Here is an 18,917-nt window from a genome sequence, read left to right on the forward strand (position 1 = left end):
TGGCGGACGCAGAGGGCTTTCCCACCCGGGTCACGCCTCCTAGCACGCAGGCGCGATGACCTCCTTGCCCCACCTCTTCTGCCCTGGAGCTTGCCGGGAAACCTGGACGCCGGCCTGAGGACGGGGGCCCCGAGGGTCGCCGCGGGCTCAGCACGTCCTGTTGGTGCCGAAAGTCCGGACGAGCCGGGGGAGAGAAGGGCAGGGGCTAACTCCGGTTGCGACCGCCTTCACATGAAAAATAGCCATTCTGCACTAGCTTGGCCTCTCATTCGTTAGGTAGACTCTCCCAGACTGTGGGATCCGAATGTGAGCCGTAAGTGCTAGCTAAAACGCAGGTGTTTAAGAAGAGCTGTGGACGTGAAAGTGCATATTTAAGGAGCACGGACGGAGGGGAAATGGAGAAGACGTCAACGCAGTGGGACTTGTGAACAGATGTCAAGGGAAAGGGGCTTAAGTAGAGTCTGAAGGGTGTGAAAGAGCTTGACTGATTAAATGAGTGTGGTTGATTTGGCGAATATTGCTTAAGATGAGCCTAGAGAGGTAGTTAGCCAGATCCTACGTGCCATATTTGCTCTTTCAAAGGAGCTTCTGAACGTTAAAAACCAAAAAAATCAAACCCGTTGCCCTCGAGTCGACTCCGACTCATAGCGATCTTGAAGTTGATAGCAGGTGTTTTTATTGCACGTTGAGGCCATACAGTGCAGTGTTGGCGGACTGTATGCGGTACTTTGGGTAGTAGAGAGCTCAGCGACATTGACTCCTCTGGAACTGGCTGGCCTCAAGCTAGTGCCGAGTTGAACTCCTCACCACCAGAATCCTGATGAGTATCTGGCAAGGATACTAGAGAGCAGAACTGCAGGGGCAAGGTCAGACTAAAGCAAACAAACAAAAAAACAACCCCCTTGCCATGGAGTCAATTCAAACAGGATAGAGTGGAACTGCTCCCATAAGGTTTCCAAGGAGCACCTACCTGGTGGATTTGACCTGCTAACTTTTTGGTTAGCAGCCTTAAGTCTTAACCACTACACCACCAGTATTAACGAGGCCAGATTAGATACTGAATAGGATCCCTTTTATTGATTCTATATAAGCAATGTGTAGATGCCATTTCATGAACAACTGGCAGTAAAATATTGATCAAAGTGGCATTTCTTTGGTTATTTCCATTTTTTTCACATCATTTTTACCCTTGGCTTTTGATTATCTTTTTCCAAATCCTGAATTTGATCTATAGCTTTCTTTGCATCAAGACAATGAAAAATACATGTAGTGGTTTTGCCTTTTATTTATTTACATAGACCTGTTTTCAACTTGGGAACCCTGGTGGTATAGTGGTTATGGGGTATGGCTGCTAGCCAAAAGGTGGGTAGTTTGAATCCACCAGGTGCTCTTTAGGAACTTTATGGGGCAGTTCTACTTTGCCCCATAGGGTCGCTATGAGTCCGAATCAACTTGACGGCAACGGGTTTGGTGTTTTGGGTTTTGGGTTTTAACCTTGGAGTCCTGGTGGCGCAGTGATTAAGAGCTGAGCTGCTAACTAAATGGTGATCAGTTTGGTGGTTCGAATCCACCAGCCGTTCCTTGGAAACCCTATTAGGCAGTTCTGCTCTGTCCTCTAGGGTCGCTGAGTTGGAATCCACTCGTCTGCAACGGGTTTGGTTTGGATTTTCAATTTGCTCTAATCTTCCCTTGAAGGTGTGAGTTGAGTAAGAATATGGGACTAAAACTTGGGTTTTCTAGCTGCTATCTCAAATGCCCTCTCCCTTTGCCTGGGTCATAGGATTTTAACATTCAAATCGTGGGATTTCTCTGAATTTTGTCATTTCTCTTCAAAAGTTTCATTAAGAAGATTAAATCTACACAAACCATGTTTGAGTTTTAGAATATGGCCAGTTTGTGTTTTGTTCTGAGGATTTTTTTTTTTTTTTTACATAAATGGAATCATACTATACATATTTACCCTCAACTTTTTTTATTTTTTGTTCTGGGCTCTTGAGTTGTGAGCTCCAGTTCACTTTGATGGGGTTGAGGAAGGGGTTGCATTATGCTGGGGGCTCTTATGGGGGAACGAAGTAGTCACTAACTGGTTTGTAGGAGCCTGAGTGTGGCACATACAGTTAAATGCTCAACTGCTAACCAAAAGATTGGCAGTTTAAACCCACCCAGAGGTGCCTTGGAAGACAAACCTGGTGATGTGCTCCCAAAAGTCACAGCCTTGAAAACCCTATGGAGCCATTCCACTCTGCACACATGGGATTGCCATGAGTTAGAATCAACTAGCTGGCAACGAACAACAACTGCTCTGGCAGCTCCTTGGAAGCCCCTCTTTCCCTGTTTCCTTTTCTTGGCTCCTCTCCCTCCCATGTCCCATCTTGTCCTGGCATTTATTAAGTGATAAAGAGCCCTGGTCGCTCAATGGTTAAGCACTTGGCTGTAAACTGAAAGGTCAGCGGTTCACTCTGGTGGGAGAAAAGACCTGGCGATCTGCTCCCATAAAGGTAACAGCATAGGAAACCCTGCGGGTCAGTTGTACTCTTGTTATATAGGGCCGCTATTGAATTGAATAGATGACACACAACAGCAATTTAGTGATAAGCTGCAAACTTCACTGCCCCCAAGAGAACTTTCAGTCAAATGTATCTGAATTATTAAAAGTTAGAAAAATGTTTCAACTACAGGTGATAATTTTAGCTTAGCTACTAATTTGGGTTTCCAAATCTCTGGCTTCATATCCAAAAATTCTTACACCAATATTACTTGCTATGTTTTTTGAAATTTCTCCTGTATAATATTTTCCCCTTTGTAGGGAGGGAATTCGTGGCCTTTGAAACAAACTGTAGTTTCTACCAGAAGTTGAGTACCTGAATAGATGAGTCAGTAATACAGTTTGGCAAATGTTATTCTTTTTGGATGATAATAGCAATTTTTAGGACCAGATTAGAATGCTAATGGTTCAACATTTATCTGATTCATATTCTAGTTAAAATGCGCCCACAGATAATCTCAGTCTGACCACACAGTCTAGTGACTTGATAGCCTGCAATCAACAATAAATATCTACTCTGATCACCACTGTTTGACAAATGGAAATCCCATTTAACTTGAGTTATGCTGTGAATGATATTATGTAGGAAGTTAACATATCCAAGGCCAAATGATTAGTTCTTTCATCCCACCCCGTGTATTTGCATATCACTCTTGTCAAAATCCCAGAGCCTTGGTGGCACAGTGGTTAAGAGCTCAGCAGTTAACCAAAAGGTTGGCAGTTGTATCCACCAGCTACTCCTTGGAAACTCTACAGGGCAGTTCTCCTCTATCCTTTAGGGTCACTATGACTATGAGTCGGAATTGACTTGATGGCAGCAGGTTTTATGGTCAAAATGCCTCTTCCAAATAAAAAAATCATTTACCTTGCAAGCTTTAATTCTACAAAATTAATACACAGTGTATAACTTTTCCACTGAAGAAAAACCTTCATATATGTAAGATGCTCTCAGTTGACACTTTTACAGCCTAATTATTTAAATTTTAGAGAAAAACAATGTCAAAGAAATGTATTTGCCAGTAGGATTTAACAAATATTAACATTTCGCTATTACTTCATCTTTTTTTTAGTTGTATATACATTGGGAGCTCCATACTTCTCAGAGCCTGATTTTGATCTGTATTAGTTTCATGAATCATAAATCAATAAACAATGTATATAGTGGTTTTGTACTTTTTTTTTTTTTAACTCTGCATGTGGTACTGTTTTCAATTCTTGCCCTTTAAAACTCTCCCTGGGAAGTGTGAGCCGAGTAGGATGTTTCCCAGCAGAAAAATAGGGACTAAACTTGGGTTTTCTAGCTGCAAAAAAAAAACAAAAAAAAATTTTTTTAACTCAATGCTCTCTGCCTTTGCCTAGGTCATAAATAAGGTTATAACATTCAAATCCTAGAGATGTTTAAACAAATGTCATGAAGCAACTTCTGCCAAAATACAGCTATTAGTTCCTGACTGGAATTGCTTCATTAGGACTCTTTTCAAGATGGAGTGTCATGTACAGCTGCCTGCTCCAAGTGTAGGGTTCCATCAGCTCTAACATGCTGAGAGAAAGGCAGTCATACTTCATCACTTTCCAAAAATATACACTAGTAAAAGGATATAGGGACCAAAGCTCTAAAAAAGAACAAAACAGTCTTTCCCAACAGCAGTACTGAAATTAGTAATTTGCTTTCTCGTTCTGTGTACTCTGAGTAACCACGGCTTCTGTTTCAACTTGTTGGATAATAGCGAAAGCTTTGTTAAGACAAGCTCATGAAGGATGGTGTAAAAAGGATATACAGCTGACAGGTTGCTGAGTGGACAAGAAGCCAAGAAGTTGAGAAGCAACCACTGACTCAGCGCATTAGTTGGGTTGTTTGCTTATTTGAGCATGAGTCCTAGAGGCTCAAACTAGGTTACAAAACTGTAAGGTGAGTCACAAGTTAGCAATCCAGTTGGCCAACAGTTGCATGTAAAATTGATCCAGAAAATACAATTATTTTACTCTTTGCCGGGTAATTTTTGGTGAAAAAATTTTTTCATAACATTTCTAAAGAAAAAAAAAAAACTATCGCCATTGGGTTGATTCTGACTCAGTGACCCTATAGGACAGAGTAGAACTGCCCCATATGGTTTCCAGGTGGATTTGAACTGCTGACCTTTTGGTTAGCAGCCAGCCCTTAGCTACTACGCCACCAGGGTTTCCAAGGAAAATATAGAGGGAAAAATACATATATTTGCTAACATTTTACATGGTTTTTAGACATTAGATTGAATTAAAATTTGAATGCACAAAAATCTGGCTCAACTGTGCAAAGATAAAACCTATTAGTAAGTCTTTGATAGACAAAAACAAGTTGTTTACTGCTCAGACACTTTAGGGAGGCCAAATAATTTGCCTAAATATACAGCTAGAAAGTGGTGAGCAGGAGCAGTCCTTTGAACTTCGCAATTTGAGTGCTGCTGTACACTGCATGACTTCTGTTGGGTGGGCTACCGAAAACCTCAGTCTGAATCACCTCCTCCGGCTGTGTGATCTTGGGCAGGTCCTGGGATTTCCACTTATAACCCATTGCCGTCGATTTCAGACTCGTACGAGGATTTTCTCTTTCTCACAGAGTTGTGAGGCTTTATGACACAATCGTGCGTTTAAACGGATTTTGGGAACTGTAACTTTTTTTCACATACAAAATGTTTGACTTCCTTGGAATCATCTGTAAATTGAAGATAATAATCACGGCATGTCATGTGGTTATTTTGAAGAGGAAATGAGACCATGCATGTAGTGCATCAATGCGCAATGCCTGGAACACAGAACCCAGTAAAAATGGTAGTCATTCGATACACTTCGTTTTCAGTTTTCTGGTTCATGCAGGAAGATCGTAATAAACCTCCTGATGAGGACCCCCAGGAAGGGGGTGTGAAATAAAATTGCAGAAGACAGAGAATTGGATGAACTACCTTTTAATCATTTCCTTCCCAACCCCAATTTACAGGGAGAAAACTGCCGCCAGGGGAGCTGGGTTACCATCCTTACCTAGGATTCTCTTGTAACACCGGCACGGGGATCGCGGCCGAGGTGCCGGCGAGCCCTGCGCTTCCGCCCGCCAGGGGGCGCTCAAGCCGGGGGAGGCGGAGCCCTGCCGGCAAGATGGCGCCGTCCACGTTGCTACGCCGCTTTTCCCGGCTGCTGGCCCCGGCCTGGCTCCCGAGCGGCCGTGAGTGTCCTTCCTTGCACGGCAGACCCGACTCGCCCCTAGGGCTAGCCCGGCTGGCGAGGGCGGGGGCGGCTTCGGCTCGGCTTAGCCCTGCCGTGACCTTCGCCGGCTCTGGGCCCGGAGCCCCCGCCTGCCGCCCCCGCGCGCCCCGGCCCTTGCCGGTCACCCCCGCCTGCCGCCCCCGCGCGCCCCGGCCCCTGCCGGTCACCCCCCGCCGGCCCACCTCCGAGCGCTCCGGGACCCCTGCTGGCTCCCCACCGGCCCTCCTGCTGGTTCGCTCCTGAAGGGGAGGGGAGGGCAGCCCCTCCTGGAGGCGCCGCTCCCAGCTCCTCCGTCCGCGCGCCGCGCCCCTAGACGAGGCTGGGGAGACGCCCTGGGGCCGGGCTCCCCTCGGATCTGCTTCCTGGGCTGTTGAAGTGGGGGCTGAAGGGAGAATGAAATGCGATAAGACAGGCGAAAATGTTCGGATTTTTCTGCCAGGCAGTAAGTTACAGATTTACGTTCTGTCTCTCACTGTCCCCTTTCAGTTTCAGCTCGGTCAAAGTTCTACGTTCGAGAGCCGCCGAACAGCAAGCCGAACTGGCTGAAAGTGGGCCTGACCTTGGGCACCACAGCCTTCCTGTGGGCCTATGTGAGTACCTCACTGTCCTGAAACCCCAGTAGAGTAGGCGGAAAGAAGATCAATGTGACAGACTCTCATAAAGTTGCAGATTTAGGTAATTGCTAATAACACAAAGAAAATCCCAGGAAGGCCTAAAAAGAAATATTAAAATATCACTGGCCTAGAGAAAGTATGATGGGGCTGAAATATCTGTCATTCATTGTTAAAAGCATGGTTTTGTAAAGAATGGCGACTTTATTAAGTATTAATTATAGTTTTAGTTTTTAATGAGGATTGAGGATTTTGTGAAAGCATTTTTTTCAGCTGCCACAGGGACAAACCAATAATGAACAAGCTATGCAAATTCAATACCGTTAGACTTCCGAAGGAGCCCAGGTGGTGCAGTGGTTAAGAGATCGGCTGCTAACTAAAAGGTCAGCAGTTCGAATCCACCAGCCGCTCCTTAGAAACCCTGTGGGGCAGTTCTGTGCTGTCCTGTAGCATGGCTATGAGTCGGAATCAACTTGAGGGCAACTAGTTTGCCCTTTTTTTTTTTTTTTTTTAAAAGACTTTTAAACTTCCAAAACATTGGGCTTTAATCAATGTGTATAATAAGTGCATTGTTGGAAATCGTACTTAGTGTGTAGCAGCCTTTTTTTTTTTTTGAGTCTTTCTGTATTCTAAGTGCTTTACATTAATAACTTATTTAACCTTTTCAATAACAATGTGTGGTAGGCACTATTATTGTTGCCCTTTTACAGATGAAGAAACAAGTTTAGAGAAATTCCTTTGCTGAACCTAGTTCATGCTGACTTCAGAGGCCACAGTATAGACCTGTGTGAAATACTGCCTCTCTACTAATAATTTTTTTAAGTTGACTCAAAGTAACAGCATTTAAAGTTTTTGTTTTGTATCTAATGTATTCAGTGCTTTCTCCACTGCCTTCCACCTCAGCTCTTAGATCTCTTATCTTTGATTTTCTCATTAAAGTAGTTCAGATCTCTGGCATGGGAAGGGGTAAGAGATGTTGAAAATCACTTACTGCTTGATAAGAGTAACCAATCCTTTTCAGTGTTTGTTATAATGAAATTTTATACATTATTAATTTGAGTTAGGGTTTTTTAATAGAAGAATCTTGATTGCTGCTGAGGGCACTAATGATTAAAATTGGATCTTCAGTTGCAGTGACCGTCATCCAGTATCAGCCATCATTCCAGCTGCATATTCTGTCAGACAGTAGTTGTCTAAGAAAGTGGTTGTCCTCCACAAAATCTAATTAGTACACCTATAGTTTGGGGGTGGGGTTGGTCATTCACTCACAGCATCAGACTTCTAAAGTTAGAAGTATAACACACACCCACCAACCAGCCTGGATCCTATTTAATAACCAAGTTTGCTGTGTCATACGTTGATTTAGCCCCTCTGTGCTAGGGCATTCCATTATATTTATTACTCACTGAATAAAGTAATACAGCAAAAGTTGAATCCAAACCTTAAGGGTTGCCTTCTCAAACTTAGTATGCCAAATTGTGCTGAACACGTCTACAGCGTTCATCGTTTTTGGACTTTTCAATTTCTTAGCCTTTTATTTCTAACTAGAATAGTTGTAATTGTTTTATTATCTTTTTTTTTTTTCAGTTGTAGTTTAGGTGAAAGTTTACAGCAGACGTTAACTTCTCATACATAAACTTATACACATAGTTTTGTGATATTAAGTTGCAATTCCCACAATGTGACAGCACGCTCCCCCTTTCCATCCCAGGTTCCTGTCTCATTCTGCCTCTGGATGGGAGCTGCCCATTTGGTCTCGTGTATCTGATTGAACTAAGAAGCACACTCCTCATGTGTATTTTTTGTTATATAGTCCTGTATAAGCTTTGTCTGAAAATGGGCTTTGGGAATGGTTTAGCTCTGGGTTAACAGAGCACCTGGAAGCCATAGTTTTGGGGGTTCTTCCAGTCTCTGTCAGACCATTAAGTCTGATCTTTTTACGTGAATTTGATTCTGCTCTGTGCTTTTCTGTCCCTCTGTCCAGGGCTTTGTTGGGTTCCCTGTTAGGGCAGTCATTGGCGGTAGCCAGGCACTGTCTAGTTCTTCTGGTCTCAGGCTGGAGGAGCCTCTGGTTTATGTGGACCTTTAGTCTCTTGGGAAACCCTGGTGGCATAGTGGTTAAGAGCTATGGCTGCTAAACAAAAGGTTGGCCGTTCGAATCTACCAGGTGCTCCTTGGAAACTCTATGGGGCGGTTCTACTCTGTCCCATAAGGCCGCTATGAGTCAGAATCGACTTGATGGTAATGAGTTTTGGTTTTTGGCTTTAACCTCTTGGGCTAATATTTTCCTTGTGTCTTTGATGTTCTTCATTCTCCTTTGCTGCTTTGCTCCAGGTGGGCTGGGACCAATTGATGTATCTTAGATGGCCATTGGCAAGCTTTTAAGACCCCAGACACCACTCACCCAAGTGGGATGTGGAGCATTTTCTTAATAAACTTTGTTATGCCAGTTGACCTAAATGTCCCTCAAAACTATGGTTCCTGGGCTCCAGCCCCAGCTACTCTGTACCTCCAAGTGTTTGGAAGTGTTCAGGAAACTTCTTTGCTTTTGCTTTGGTCCAGTTGTGCTGACTTCCCCTGTTAATCTATTATTATCTCTTGCAAAATATCACAGGATACACAAGTAGCGTCAGTAGCCTCGTCTTTAAGTTGCCAGAAAGATTTCATTTCTAATTTTAATTTTTACCTACTTCTAGCTCATCAAACAACATAATGAAGATGTTTTAGAGTATAAAAGAAGAAATGGGTTGGAATAAACTACTGAAATACCAACATAGTAAGTGTTCAGCTTTATAGAATGAATGGATTATGCAAGTTAACATGACTTCCTTTTAGATCATGGATTTTGATTGATTGTCTTTTTATTAGGTTTTTGCTTTTCAGCATCCATATTTCTGTTTGTGACAAATTTATGAATACTTAACACCTTGACTCTTAGCATCTTTTAACATAATCATTACTCTTTGGCTTTTTGTTCAAAAGAAGTTGTGTTTAAGAATGAGAACAAAATCATTATTTTCTTAAGCAGTACTTACACATTTCCTTCAGGCACTTATTTTAAGTTACAGTTATTGTGTGTATATGTTGTAATATCTGTTTGACAAATTCCATACTTGACTGTAAATTCCGTGAGGGCGGGAACCATGTATATTTCATTAATCATCATATCGGCATCTTGCCCAATGCCTGGCCCATCTAAGACCTTAATATTTGTTGAATGTATAAGGGCAATAGTTCTGTTTTCTTTTTTTCATGAATGACACCCAGTTGGAGAATTCCTGGTAAAACCTAGCTGCAAACAAGATTGCATACTCTGCCTAGTCTGTGATATAAAACAGAGAGCTTATTTTATATATGTTCTAGGTGTATTTCTGAAAATGCTTGAAAACAAATCCTATAACTGTCCTTTTGTAAAGTAAAAAATCTCTCTTAAAAAAATCTCAATTTTCATGGATTAGGTTGACGAAAGTAGGTAACTTTTATCTGCTGGATAATAAACATAGTTATCACTAACATTCACTTTTTTTTTTTTTTTTCATATTTAACAACTCTCAAACTCAGGTCTTGGGGGTTTGACTGACTTTTGTTTTTTCCGTTCCACTGATTATCACCTTGCCCATTTCACTATTTCAATCAGTGAATCAAGAGATAAAAATTAATACAGTTTTAAGTAGAAACCAGATGCTTTTACTAAAGAATAGTACAATAAAATATTTCTTGTTGAAATTTAAGTAAAATGAAGGGTTGATATTCTGTGGATTTGTTTTCTAAAAGTTCCTTGATGCTGTAAGTTGAATTATTTAGAGTGGTCTAATTTTAATATTTCTGCTGGCTAATGCTATAGTGTTTGTTTTTGTTTTGTTTTTCTTCGTTATAGGTATGCTCCGTATAGTGATTACAGCAATACCTCTGGATTCACCAATCTTTTGATTGTAAATGAGAGAGAAAAAGTTTTTGTGAATGTATATTGTCAGCATTTGTGTGTTGCATCATTAAGTGATAAAATAAAAATACATCTGTATTCTTCAGAAAATGCATATTGTGATAACTAGCAGAAAATGTTCATTCTAAGGTATAGTATTGAAAGTATTTCCATATGAAAGGTACATTGTGTTAAATGTGCAAGTTGAAAAATTTAATCAATAAACAATTTCAGTGTAAATTCAGTCTGCTACCTAATGTTGAATACTTGGAGTGATTTTTGTTACTTTCATCATCTGATAATAGAGTCAGCAGTAATTGAGGACACATTGGCAAGAAAACTTCGTATGGAAATGGATTCAGGAATCACTACTGAAGTGATTTACTGTTTGTCTTAGTTATCTAGTGCTGCCATAACAAATACCACAAGTGGATGGCATTAACAAATTCTTTCACAGTCTAGGAGGCTAGAAGTCTGAATTCAGGGCGCCAGCTCCTGGGGAAGGGTTTCTCTCTGTTGGTTTTGGGGGAAGGTCCTTGTCATCAATCTTCCCCTGGGCTAGAAGCTTCTCAGCACAGGGACCCCAGGTCCAAAGGTCGCATTCCACTCCCGGTGCTTCTTTCTTGGTGGCATAAGGTCCCTTTCCTCTCTGCTCAATTCTCTCATATCTCAAATTGCCCGAAGATACAACCTAATCCTGTAGATTGAGTCCTTCATTAACATCATAGAGGTTAGGATTTACAACACATAGGATATTCACATCAGATCATAAAGTGGTGGACAACCACACCACAGTGGGAATCATGGCCTAGCCAAGTGACACCCATCTTGGGGGGACACAGTTCAATCCATAACACTCTTTATAACAACTTTAAATTTCTAATCAAAACACTTATTCTTTATTATGTTGGGGAGATAGAAATTATTACCGAAAATACAAAAGAGCCCAAATATTGTTTTCTTCTAGAGGAGCCCATTTGGTAGGCCATAGAGTAAAGGCAAGTCCTATAACCAGGCTGATTATTTTTGGCAGCATTATAAACCCAAGACCAGAAAGGCCATATATAAAGAGAAACCTGTTGCATTTCAGACACTAAGTGGAAAAAAAGGTCTACCTGATTTTGATCTAATAAACTTGCCTGTGATTAACACATATTCTATCTGTACCCTCTTTTTTTTATGGAAACTCTCTTTTTACATTATTACCAAAGGAACCATCCTGCACCATCCTTTGACCAGAGATAATTCTAAGTCCTCTGGAAAATGATTCTTGTTCAGTCCAGCTACTCTTGAACTGAGAAGTAAATGCAGCAACTAAGGCTGTGGCCTTTTCTTTACAATATGGATCAGGGAAATCAGAAGGCCCAGGTACAGTGAAATGCATCCTAAACTCAATAATTGAAACCTAATTTAAGCTATGGTGGTGCAGTGGTTAAGAGCATGGCTGCTGACCAACGTTCAGCAGTTCCAATCCACCAGCTGCTTCTTGGAAACCCTATGGGGCAGCTCTGCTCTGTCCTGTAGAGTCACTATGCATCAAAATCAGTGGCAACGAGTTTTTAACTCAAGCTGTGCTAACCTAAAAAAGAAAAATCATTATTATAAAGATACAGAGTGACTCAGATCCCAAGAACAGAAATGCACCAGGGCCCAGGAATAACGAGCCTGGAACTCAAATAAGACTCCTGCTCTGTGTATCTGTTCATTTACTTTCGTTGTACTTGGCCTCCCCTGCAATTGGTCTATTTTATGCACCTTGCCGGGATCATTCAACAATGCAAATAGGGTGCATAAAGCCACCCAATAGGATAAAGTGACCTTTCGGGAATTGGTCAATTACTATGCACGTTAAATGGCTGTGACCTATCAAGGGTAAACAAATAATTTTTTTTTTTTTATAACAATCAGCACAAAGCTGGTTCCTATAGGTGAAGGTTAAAGATGTCCCAAATGTCTTCCTTTTCCAAACTGCTGTACCACTCCATCATCTGTAACATAAACTACTTCCCTCTCACTTCAGTACTCTCTCACCTGTTTTGGGGTTCCCTAATTGGCTGCAACGTTTCACAAAACTCATAAACCATTAAAGGAAATGGCTCATGTGGCTGTAGAGGCTGGCAAGTCCCAAATTCGTGGGTCAGGCATAGACTTCTTCCTGGCCCTCAGTCTCTGCCCAAAGGCACTCAGCTTTCTCACTCTGTGGGCCAGGAAGCCCACTGCACCATCTCCTGCGGGTGTCTGCTGCAGGTCTCTGCTTTGGTGGTGGTGGGCTCTCCTCTCAAATCGGCTCTTAAGGCAAAACTGACCAATTCCCTCGATAGGCTGCAATTTGCACAGCCCTACCCAATCACCTGGGTAGAAGTCACAAGACCATGGCTAGGAAGGCCACACACAAATATAATCACACAGCGAAGGGGATCGGTGGATGCTGGTCTGGTGGAAGGACCACGATTCGCAATTGACAAGAAATAGGCTTACACAAGAGGCAGTTACACAGAGGTTGAGAGGGACCTCACTACCATCAAAAGGAGCCTGGAGCACAGCATGTCCTTTGGACCTGGGTCCCTGTGCTGATAACCTCCTAGATCCAGAAGAGAACTGTAAGACTGAAGATGGCAAGAGATGGCACAAGACTGCACAGCAGCAGCAGCAGCACAAGGTGCAAGGCAGCTGTAGTGGGCTTACTGACCACTGAGAGCAACCTGAGCACCTCTGGGCGGGAGGCATAGTGGCTGGCAGAGTGGGGTACCTCCAAGCACTTGTTGGCAGAGCTAAAGAGGTGTAACATTTGCCCAAGTAGCGCAAAGGCCAAAAGAAGGCCCAGCAGTGGGCACGGCCACAGAAGCTGAAAGCTGTCTTGGTTGGAAGCTGTCCTGATTGACTGTTCCTGTCTTCTGAATTGTATCCTGTTACCTCCACGTTGATCCTGATCCTGAGTTGTAGCCTGTTATTTCCCTAAAAACCTCATAACTGTGAGTATGGTCTACGAGTTCTGTGTGGCCAGTGCAGGGCTTCCAACTGGTTCATTGCGGTTCAAACCCCTGCTAATAATCTGCGTTTCTAACAAGTTCCCAAGCGATGCTAATGATGCTGGTTAGGGACCAATATTGAGAAGCCTAGTAGAGCAGTGGTTCTCAAAGTTTATTACACACAAGAATCACCTGGGGACCTTGTTAAAATGTAGATTCTGGCTCAGCATACATGGAGTGGAAATACAAATTCTCAGTAGGGTTTCGAGCAAGAAAGAACGGATTTGAAGTCCTGGGCCAATGCAACAAATTACTGAACCCAGCAGAGAAGTAGAGACTGCCAGGGGAAGACAATGGGTGTCAGATATGGTGAAAAAATTTGAGGTGTGTCTGACCTCAACCTCACAGGAGTCAGCTTCGGATGACTCTGACTCTCATCCCTCATCTTAATGTTAGATGAGGTCTGAGGTCTGACATTACTACAGCACAGTATCAACGAGGTGGTCACGTAAATTACTAAGTTGCCATAGAAAAACTGAATGAACTAAGGTCCTGGTATAAGAAGTGTTAGGGAATCTCATGTTTATTTTACTACAGAAGAGGAAGTGAATAGATTTTAGAGTACTGAGTGACCTCCAAGAATACACTAAGAATATTTAACAACTCGATTACCCATTCCCCTTCATTTTACCTAAATATCTTAGGCCATCAAGAGTGCTTATCAGGACTTTTAATTTCCTGCCAATTTGTCTTCGCAGATATACTTCTAAATTGTTTCACTTTATACCCATATTGATCTGTTGAGAAGTACAGATTATAGCCTAAAAATTAAGTGTAAAGAAAAACAAAGCAGTTTCTAATTTTCTATGGAATCTAGGAAATCACTCAGTCTTTGAGAATTGCTTTTAATTATATAGCACCTAAGCCTCAAATACATATAATTAACATTGCCAATAATGGACCTGTACAGTATGTTTCCAGACTAATAGATCGTGGTCAATGATCACAATTAAGTGGAGGTCATCTGAAGTAGGACAAGTTATCCCTGCCCATAGAGTCTTGTTTTCCTAAGCAGAGTAAGAAAAATGTCAAGGATGCACTCAAGGGCAGCATTATAAACAATGTGAGTAATGGCTAGGAAACCACTGTCCAAGCCTCACACTCTTCCGTAGCAAAAACCTAAGGTAAATTCTCTCAGGTTTGAGAGAAACCGCTTGCCATCGAGTGAATTTGACAAACTGTGAAATGAAATTTGCCATCAATATGGAAAGCCACATATCCTATGGGAGCAGTAGAGTTGGTAGAAAATTGCCTTGATCTGAAAAGCATGAGCTTTTAACTAAGATAAAGAATCTAGAGAAGTGGCACTATTTATCTCACAGTTCTATTTTATGTTTAGATTTTTTAAGTTCTCGAATGCTAATATTAAAAAAAAAAAAAAAATTTCTCCCAGAACGTGAGCAACTTAAAAGCTGCTTTGTCCCTGTTGTTGTTAGCTACTGTGAAGTTGGCACCTGACTCATGGTGTAACACTGTTGTGGTAGGGGCATCTGACCTCCTCTAACTTCACCAGGCAGGAGGAGAATCAAGGTTAACAGCCCGAGGCTGATTCCTTTGAGGTGGAGGTCAGGCGTACCTCCTCTCTCCAACCTTTTTTAGCAATTCTAACACCAGCCATCCCTCCCACGGCATTCTGTACTTCTCTGCTGAGTTCCATACTTCATTGCAATGGCCACACAGAACTTACAGACAATACTCACAGTTATGAGGTTTATTAGGGAAGTAACACGTTACAATTCAGGATCAGGAACGAGTCAGGATACAGTTCTTTGGCCAGGACAGCTTCTCGGCTATGCCCACTGGCAGGCCTCTCCCTGGCCCTTGGCCCCTAGGGCCTCTTGGGCTGACCCAGCCTCTGCCCTGCTTGGGTAAGTGTTACAAAGCTCTTTACCTCTGCCAGTAAGTGCCCGGGAGCACCTCACTCTGCCACAAGGCCTCTTCCCTGAAGCCACTCAGCTCGCTAGCTACATGGGTTGGCACGTCCCATGTGGGCTGGAAAGCACACTTTGCCATCTTGTGCCAGTCTCATGGGTCTGCTGCTTTTGCTGCCGCTGTTTCTCTGCCACTGCTTCTTCCTGTCTTGAGCCATCTCTGGTGTTAGAGCTCTCTGTTACCTGGGTCTAGAAGGTTCTCAGCACAGGGGCCCCAGGTCCTAAGGATGCATTCTGCTCCCAGCTCTTCTTTCTTAGTGGTAGTGAGGTCCCCCTGTCCACCTTTAAGATGGCTCATTTTAAGTCTAACAGGATGGTAAAAATGACCAGTCCCCTCATTAGAGTTCCATATACCTTGTTTGCATGATCCAACCCTCACAAAGGTGCCATACGCCTTATTTGCATTATTAGAAAGCTATCCAATCCCCCTGGTGGGCCACAAGCACTTCATTTGCATATTCCCACCCAGTCATTTGGTGGGAGTTACAAGGCCATGGTGAGAAAGTCCATATAAAAGCAATCCATCGCATCACACATGGCAACCCCATGTATTACAGGGTAGAACTGCGCCATAGGGTTTTCTTGGCTCTAATCTTTACAGAGAGGAGCCCTTGCAGTACAATGGTTAAGCGCTTGGCTGCTAACCAAAGGGTCAGCAGTTCAAACCCAGCAGCTGCTCCGTGGAAGAAAAGACTTGGCAATATGCTCTGGTAAAGATTTTAGCCTAGGAAACCCTACAGGGCAGTTCTACTCTGTCCTTGACGATTGCTATGAGTTGGAATCCACTCAATGGTACATACAAACTGAACCGAACCCATTGCTGTCAAGTTGATTCCAACTCACAGCAGCCCAATGGCACATAGCAACACTAATTTTAGAGAAGCAGGTCACCAGGCCTTTCTTCTGTGGTGCCGCTGGGTGGGTTCAAACTGCTGGGTGCATTCAAACCACCAGCCTTCACGTTAGCAGCTGACTGCAAACCACTGGTGCCACCCAGGCTTCTCTTTGTTCATACTGTACATTTTTATACACAACAACCATGATGATTCTCCACATTTAGTGATTATTTAACATATGTCTCAAATCTTAAAATAATTCATGTTTGACAAACTTTTTCTTTCAGACTGATGAGTTTTTTTTAAACAAACTGCATTTTTAATACTAACACTCAGCATTATCTACTTTGCCAAATATGATACCCCTACTTTTCAGAGAAAAAACAGTAAAGAGAAATTGGAACTTTATCATATGGGATTTTAGGAGGAGGATAAAGTGAAGAGAAAAATAACAGAAGCAAGTAAGTTTTGGAGTGGAAAGGCTGCTTAAAAGGAAAGTAGGTGAAGAAAACTTAGAAACTTCTGATATAATCATGATCTCTTTGTCCATTTTACTTTTTCAGTAAGTGTCAAAGAGTGTGGACCAGGTATATTGATTGTGGAATGGGAGAAATTATTTTCACACCTTGCATCTCCCAGCTAGAATGGGCACCTTCATCCTAGAGGACATGATAAGCTCCCCATTGGATCTTGCCTACTGATAAGCGATGATGGAATACAATGAATCCCATCATGTGCTGCACTACGAAGAGGGTTGTAAGGAGCCTTAAGCTTCGGTTCAGGCTGGAAGTCAAAATCTAGTACTGCCTCCTCCAACTGCCTGAGCACATTTCATACCTAATGTGCTTTAAAATCCACATCTATATTTTACAGGCTCAGAGCACAAAGTCAGAACAGGTGTTTGGCTCTGAAACCCATGCTTTTAACTAGTCTTATATTATCTTGATTTTTTTTATATGCAACACAGGAATAATCAACATTGCCCCACCTACTCCTTGGGATTGTTAAGAGAGTGAAGTACAAAATAGATGTGACAATACTTTGGGAAAAGTTTGCAAAGCCCTGTATGAATGTGTGTTATTTTTGCATTGTTTACACTACATTGGCCTTTGCCAAAGTCTTTAGATTGCTTTATTATTGATATGTGGTCAGATATTTCTGATCTCATTGATGTTGGCCTTTGCAGCTAACTTTGAGAAAAAATGTTGATTCTATGTCTCTGTAACCTTAAACTATAACCTCTGTGAGTCACAGCAGAAATTCGGTCTTGTTCATGGGAAAGTGTCCTGGAACTGTGCCGACCGCTTAATAGATGTTTGATAAATACTCGTGAAATAAATGGTAATGAAGCCCCAGCATCTAGCACTGCCCCTAACATATTGTAGGCATTTCGACATATAGATAGTTCAACTGACAGACTGGGTGACTGCTGTGGAAACGGGGGCTGATCCAGAAGACCTCAGGCCACACCAGACCCTGAGTCTATAACTGAATTCCAAAAGGGAGCTAAAAATGGGATCCTGGGGGCCATCATCACTTACAAATGTTTACTCAGAAAGAATCCTTTTTCTTAGGGATGTTTGGGGTTTAATGGTTATATCATATTAAATACCAATATAATGCATGCATGAATTCATTTCAATGGATTTGCTGCCTTTGGCTGTTTTCTTTCCCGGGCAACCTAGTCAAACTTCAGCTCTAAGTCCAACAAGGAATGAGCCGCAGTAGGAGATTTGGCTTGGTTTGTCAGTTTATCCTAGTTGCTGGCAGCTCATTAAACATTCTACACCACCAGTGAGATAGCTAATAGCCAGATACCAGAGGGTGTGTACTTGATGCTGGTCAAATATAACCTGTACTCTGCATGTTGCTATTTTCAGGACTACCAACTTCTTCGTGAAGAGTCCGGGTCTAGCCCCTCTTTGTGTTGCTTGGGAGTCTAAACCTGACCCCTCATCAACTATAGTTACCTAATTGCCCTTGTTAAGTGCTTAATCACCAAAAATCTACTCTTCCTAGGTATCTAAAAAACCATTCTGATCATTGGCTTGTACTCTGCGTGTGAAATATGTTAAATATTAGAATTGGGTTCAGGAATAGAACATCTGGGAAATATTTAAATCATTCACATAGCAAAGAAGCAAATATTGTGCCAGGTACATGCAAGAGAACTTGGAGATGGAAAAACTATGTTCATGCCCTTTATTATTATTATTTTTCATAACCATCAATAAGTCCCAAGACCTCCTCCATGCCACCCACTGTTGTCATTTGCTAAAGGGAATAACTTATCTCTTTTAAAGGGTTAGAGAGAGGATGAAAGGAGATACTACAGGTGAAAGTGCTATATAAACTGTCAAGTGCCAGTTATGGATTGAATTGTGTCCTCTAAAAATATGTGTTGAAAATTCTAACCCCTATGCCTGTGGTTGGAGCCCTGGACGCAAGGGTTAAGAGCTCAGCTGCTAACCAAAAGATCGGCAGTTTAAATCCACCAGCCACTCCTTGGAAACCCTATGGGGCAGTTCTGCTCTGTCCTGCAGGGTCGCTATGAGTCGGAATCCACTCAATGACAACGGGTTTTTTGGTATACCTGTAGTTATAATCCGATTTGGGAATGAGTTTTCTCTGTTAAGAGGCCGTATCAGTGAAGGGTGTGTTTTACAGCACCGTTGGGACTTAAAGGCATTTTAACAACGGATTGCCTAGAGATTCAGCGGTTGCCTGGGGATTTTCTTGTGATTCTGAACATCGTCCACTGGACTACTGGAAGGCTGAAGCTACCACTGGATCACTCCATGTCTCC

At 42.3% G+C, this 18,917-nt stretch overlaps 1 protein-coding gene across 1 annotated transcript; it reads left to right on the forward strand.

Moving 5' to 3' along the window:
- The first annotated feature begins 5,617 nt into the window (after positions 1–5,617).
- NDUFC1 (NADH:ubiquinone oxidoreductase subunit C1) lies at positions 5,618–10,559 on the forward strand. Its single transcript, XM_003410441.4, has 4 exons — positions 5,618–5,741; positions 6,269–6,372; positions 9,090–9,169; positions 10,271–10,559. The coding sequence occupies exons 1-3, from the start codon at positions 5,675–5,677 to the stop codon at positions 9,147–9,149; spliced, it is 231 nt and encodes a 76-aa protein (XP_003410489.1). The 5' UTR covers positions 5,618–5,674; the 3' UTR covers positions 9,150–9,169; positions 10,271–10,559.
- Positions 10,560–18,917: the final 8,358 nt, after the last annotated feature.

This window comes from Loxodonta africana, chromosome 5 (assembly GCF_030014295.1).
Source record: "Loxodonta africana isolate mLoxAfr1 chromosome 5, mLoxAfr1.hap2, whole genome shotgun sequence".
In the NCBI taxonomy this organism is placed as follows: Eukaryota; Metazoa; Chordata; class Mammalia; order Proboscidea; family Elephantidae; genus Loxodonta; species Loxodonta africana.

What these genes read in the sequence shown, in the direction of transcription:
- NDUFC1 (XM_003410441.4), top strand. Translation starts at nt 5,675, where the DNA reads ATGGCGCCGTCCACGTTGCTACGCCGCTTTTCCCGGCTGCTGGCCCCG. An exon ending in GGCCTGGCTCCCGAGCGGCC is followed by an intron (nt 5,742 to 6,268) that starts GTGAGTGTCCTT and finishes GTCCCCTTTCAG; the next exon opens with TTTCAGCTCGGTCAAAGTTC. An exon ending in CAGCCTTCCTGTGGGCCTAT is followed by an intron (nt 6,373 to 9,089) that starts GTGAGTACCTCA and finishes ACCTACTTCTAG; the next exon opens with CTCATCAAACAACATAATGA.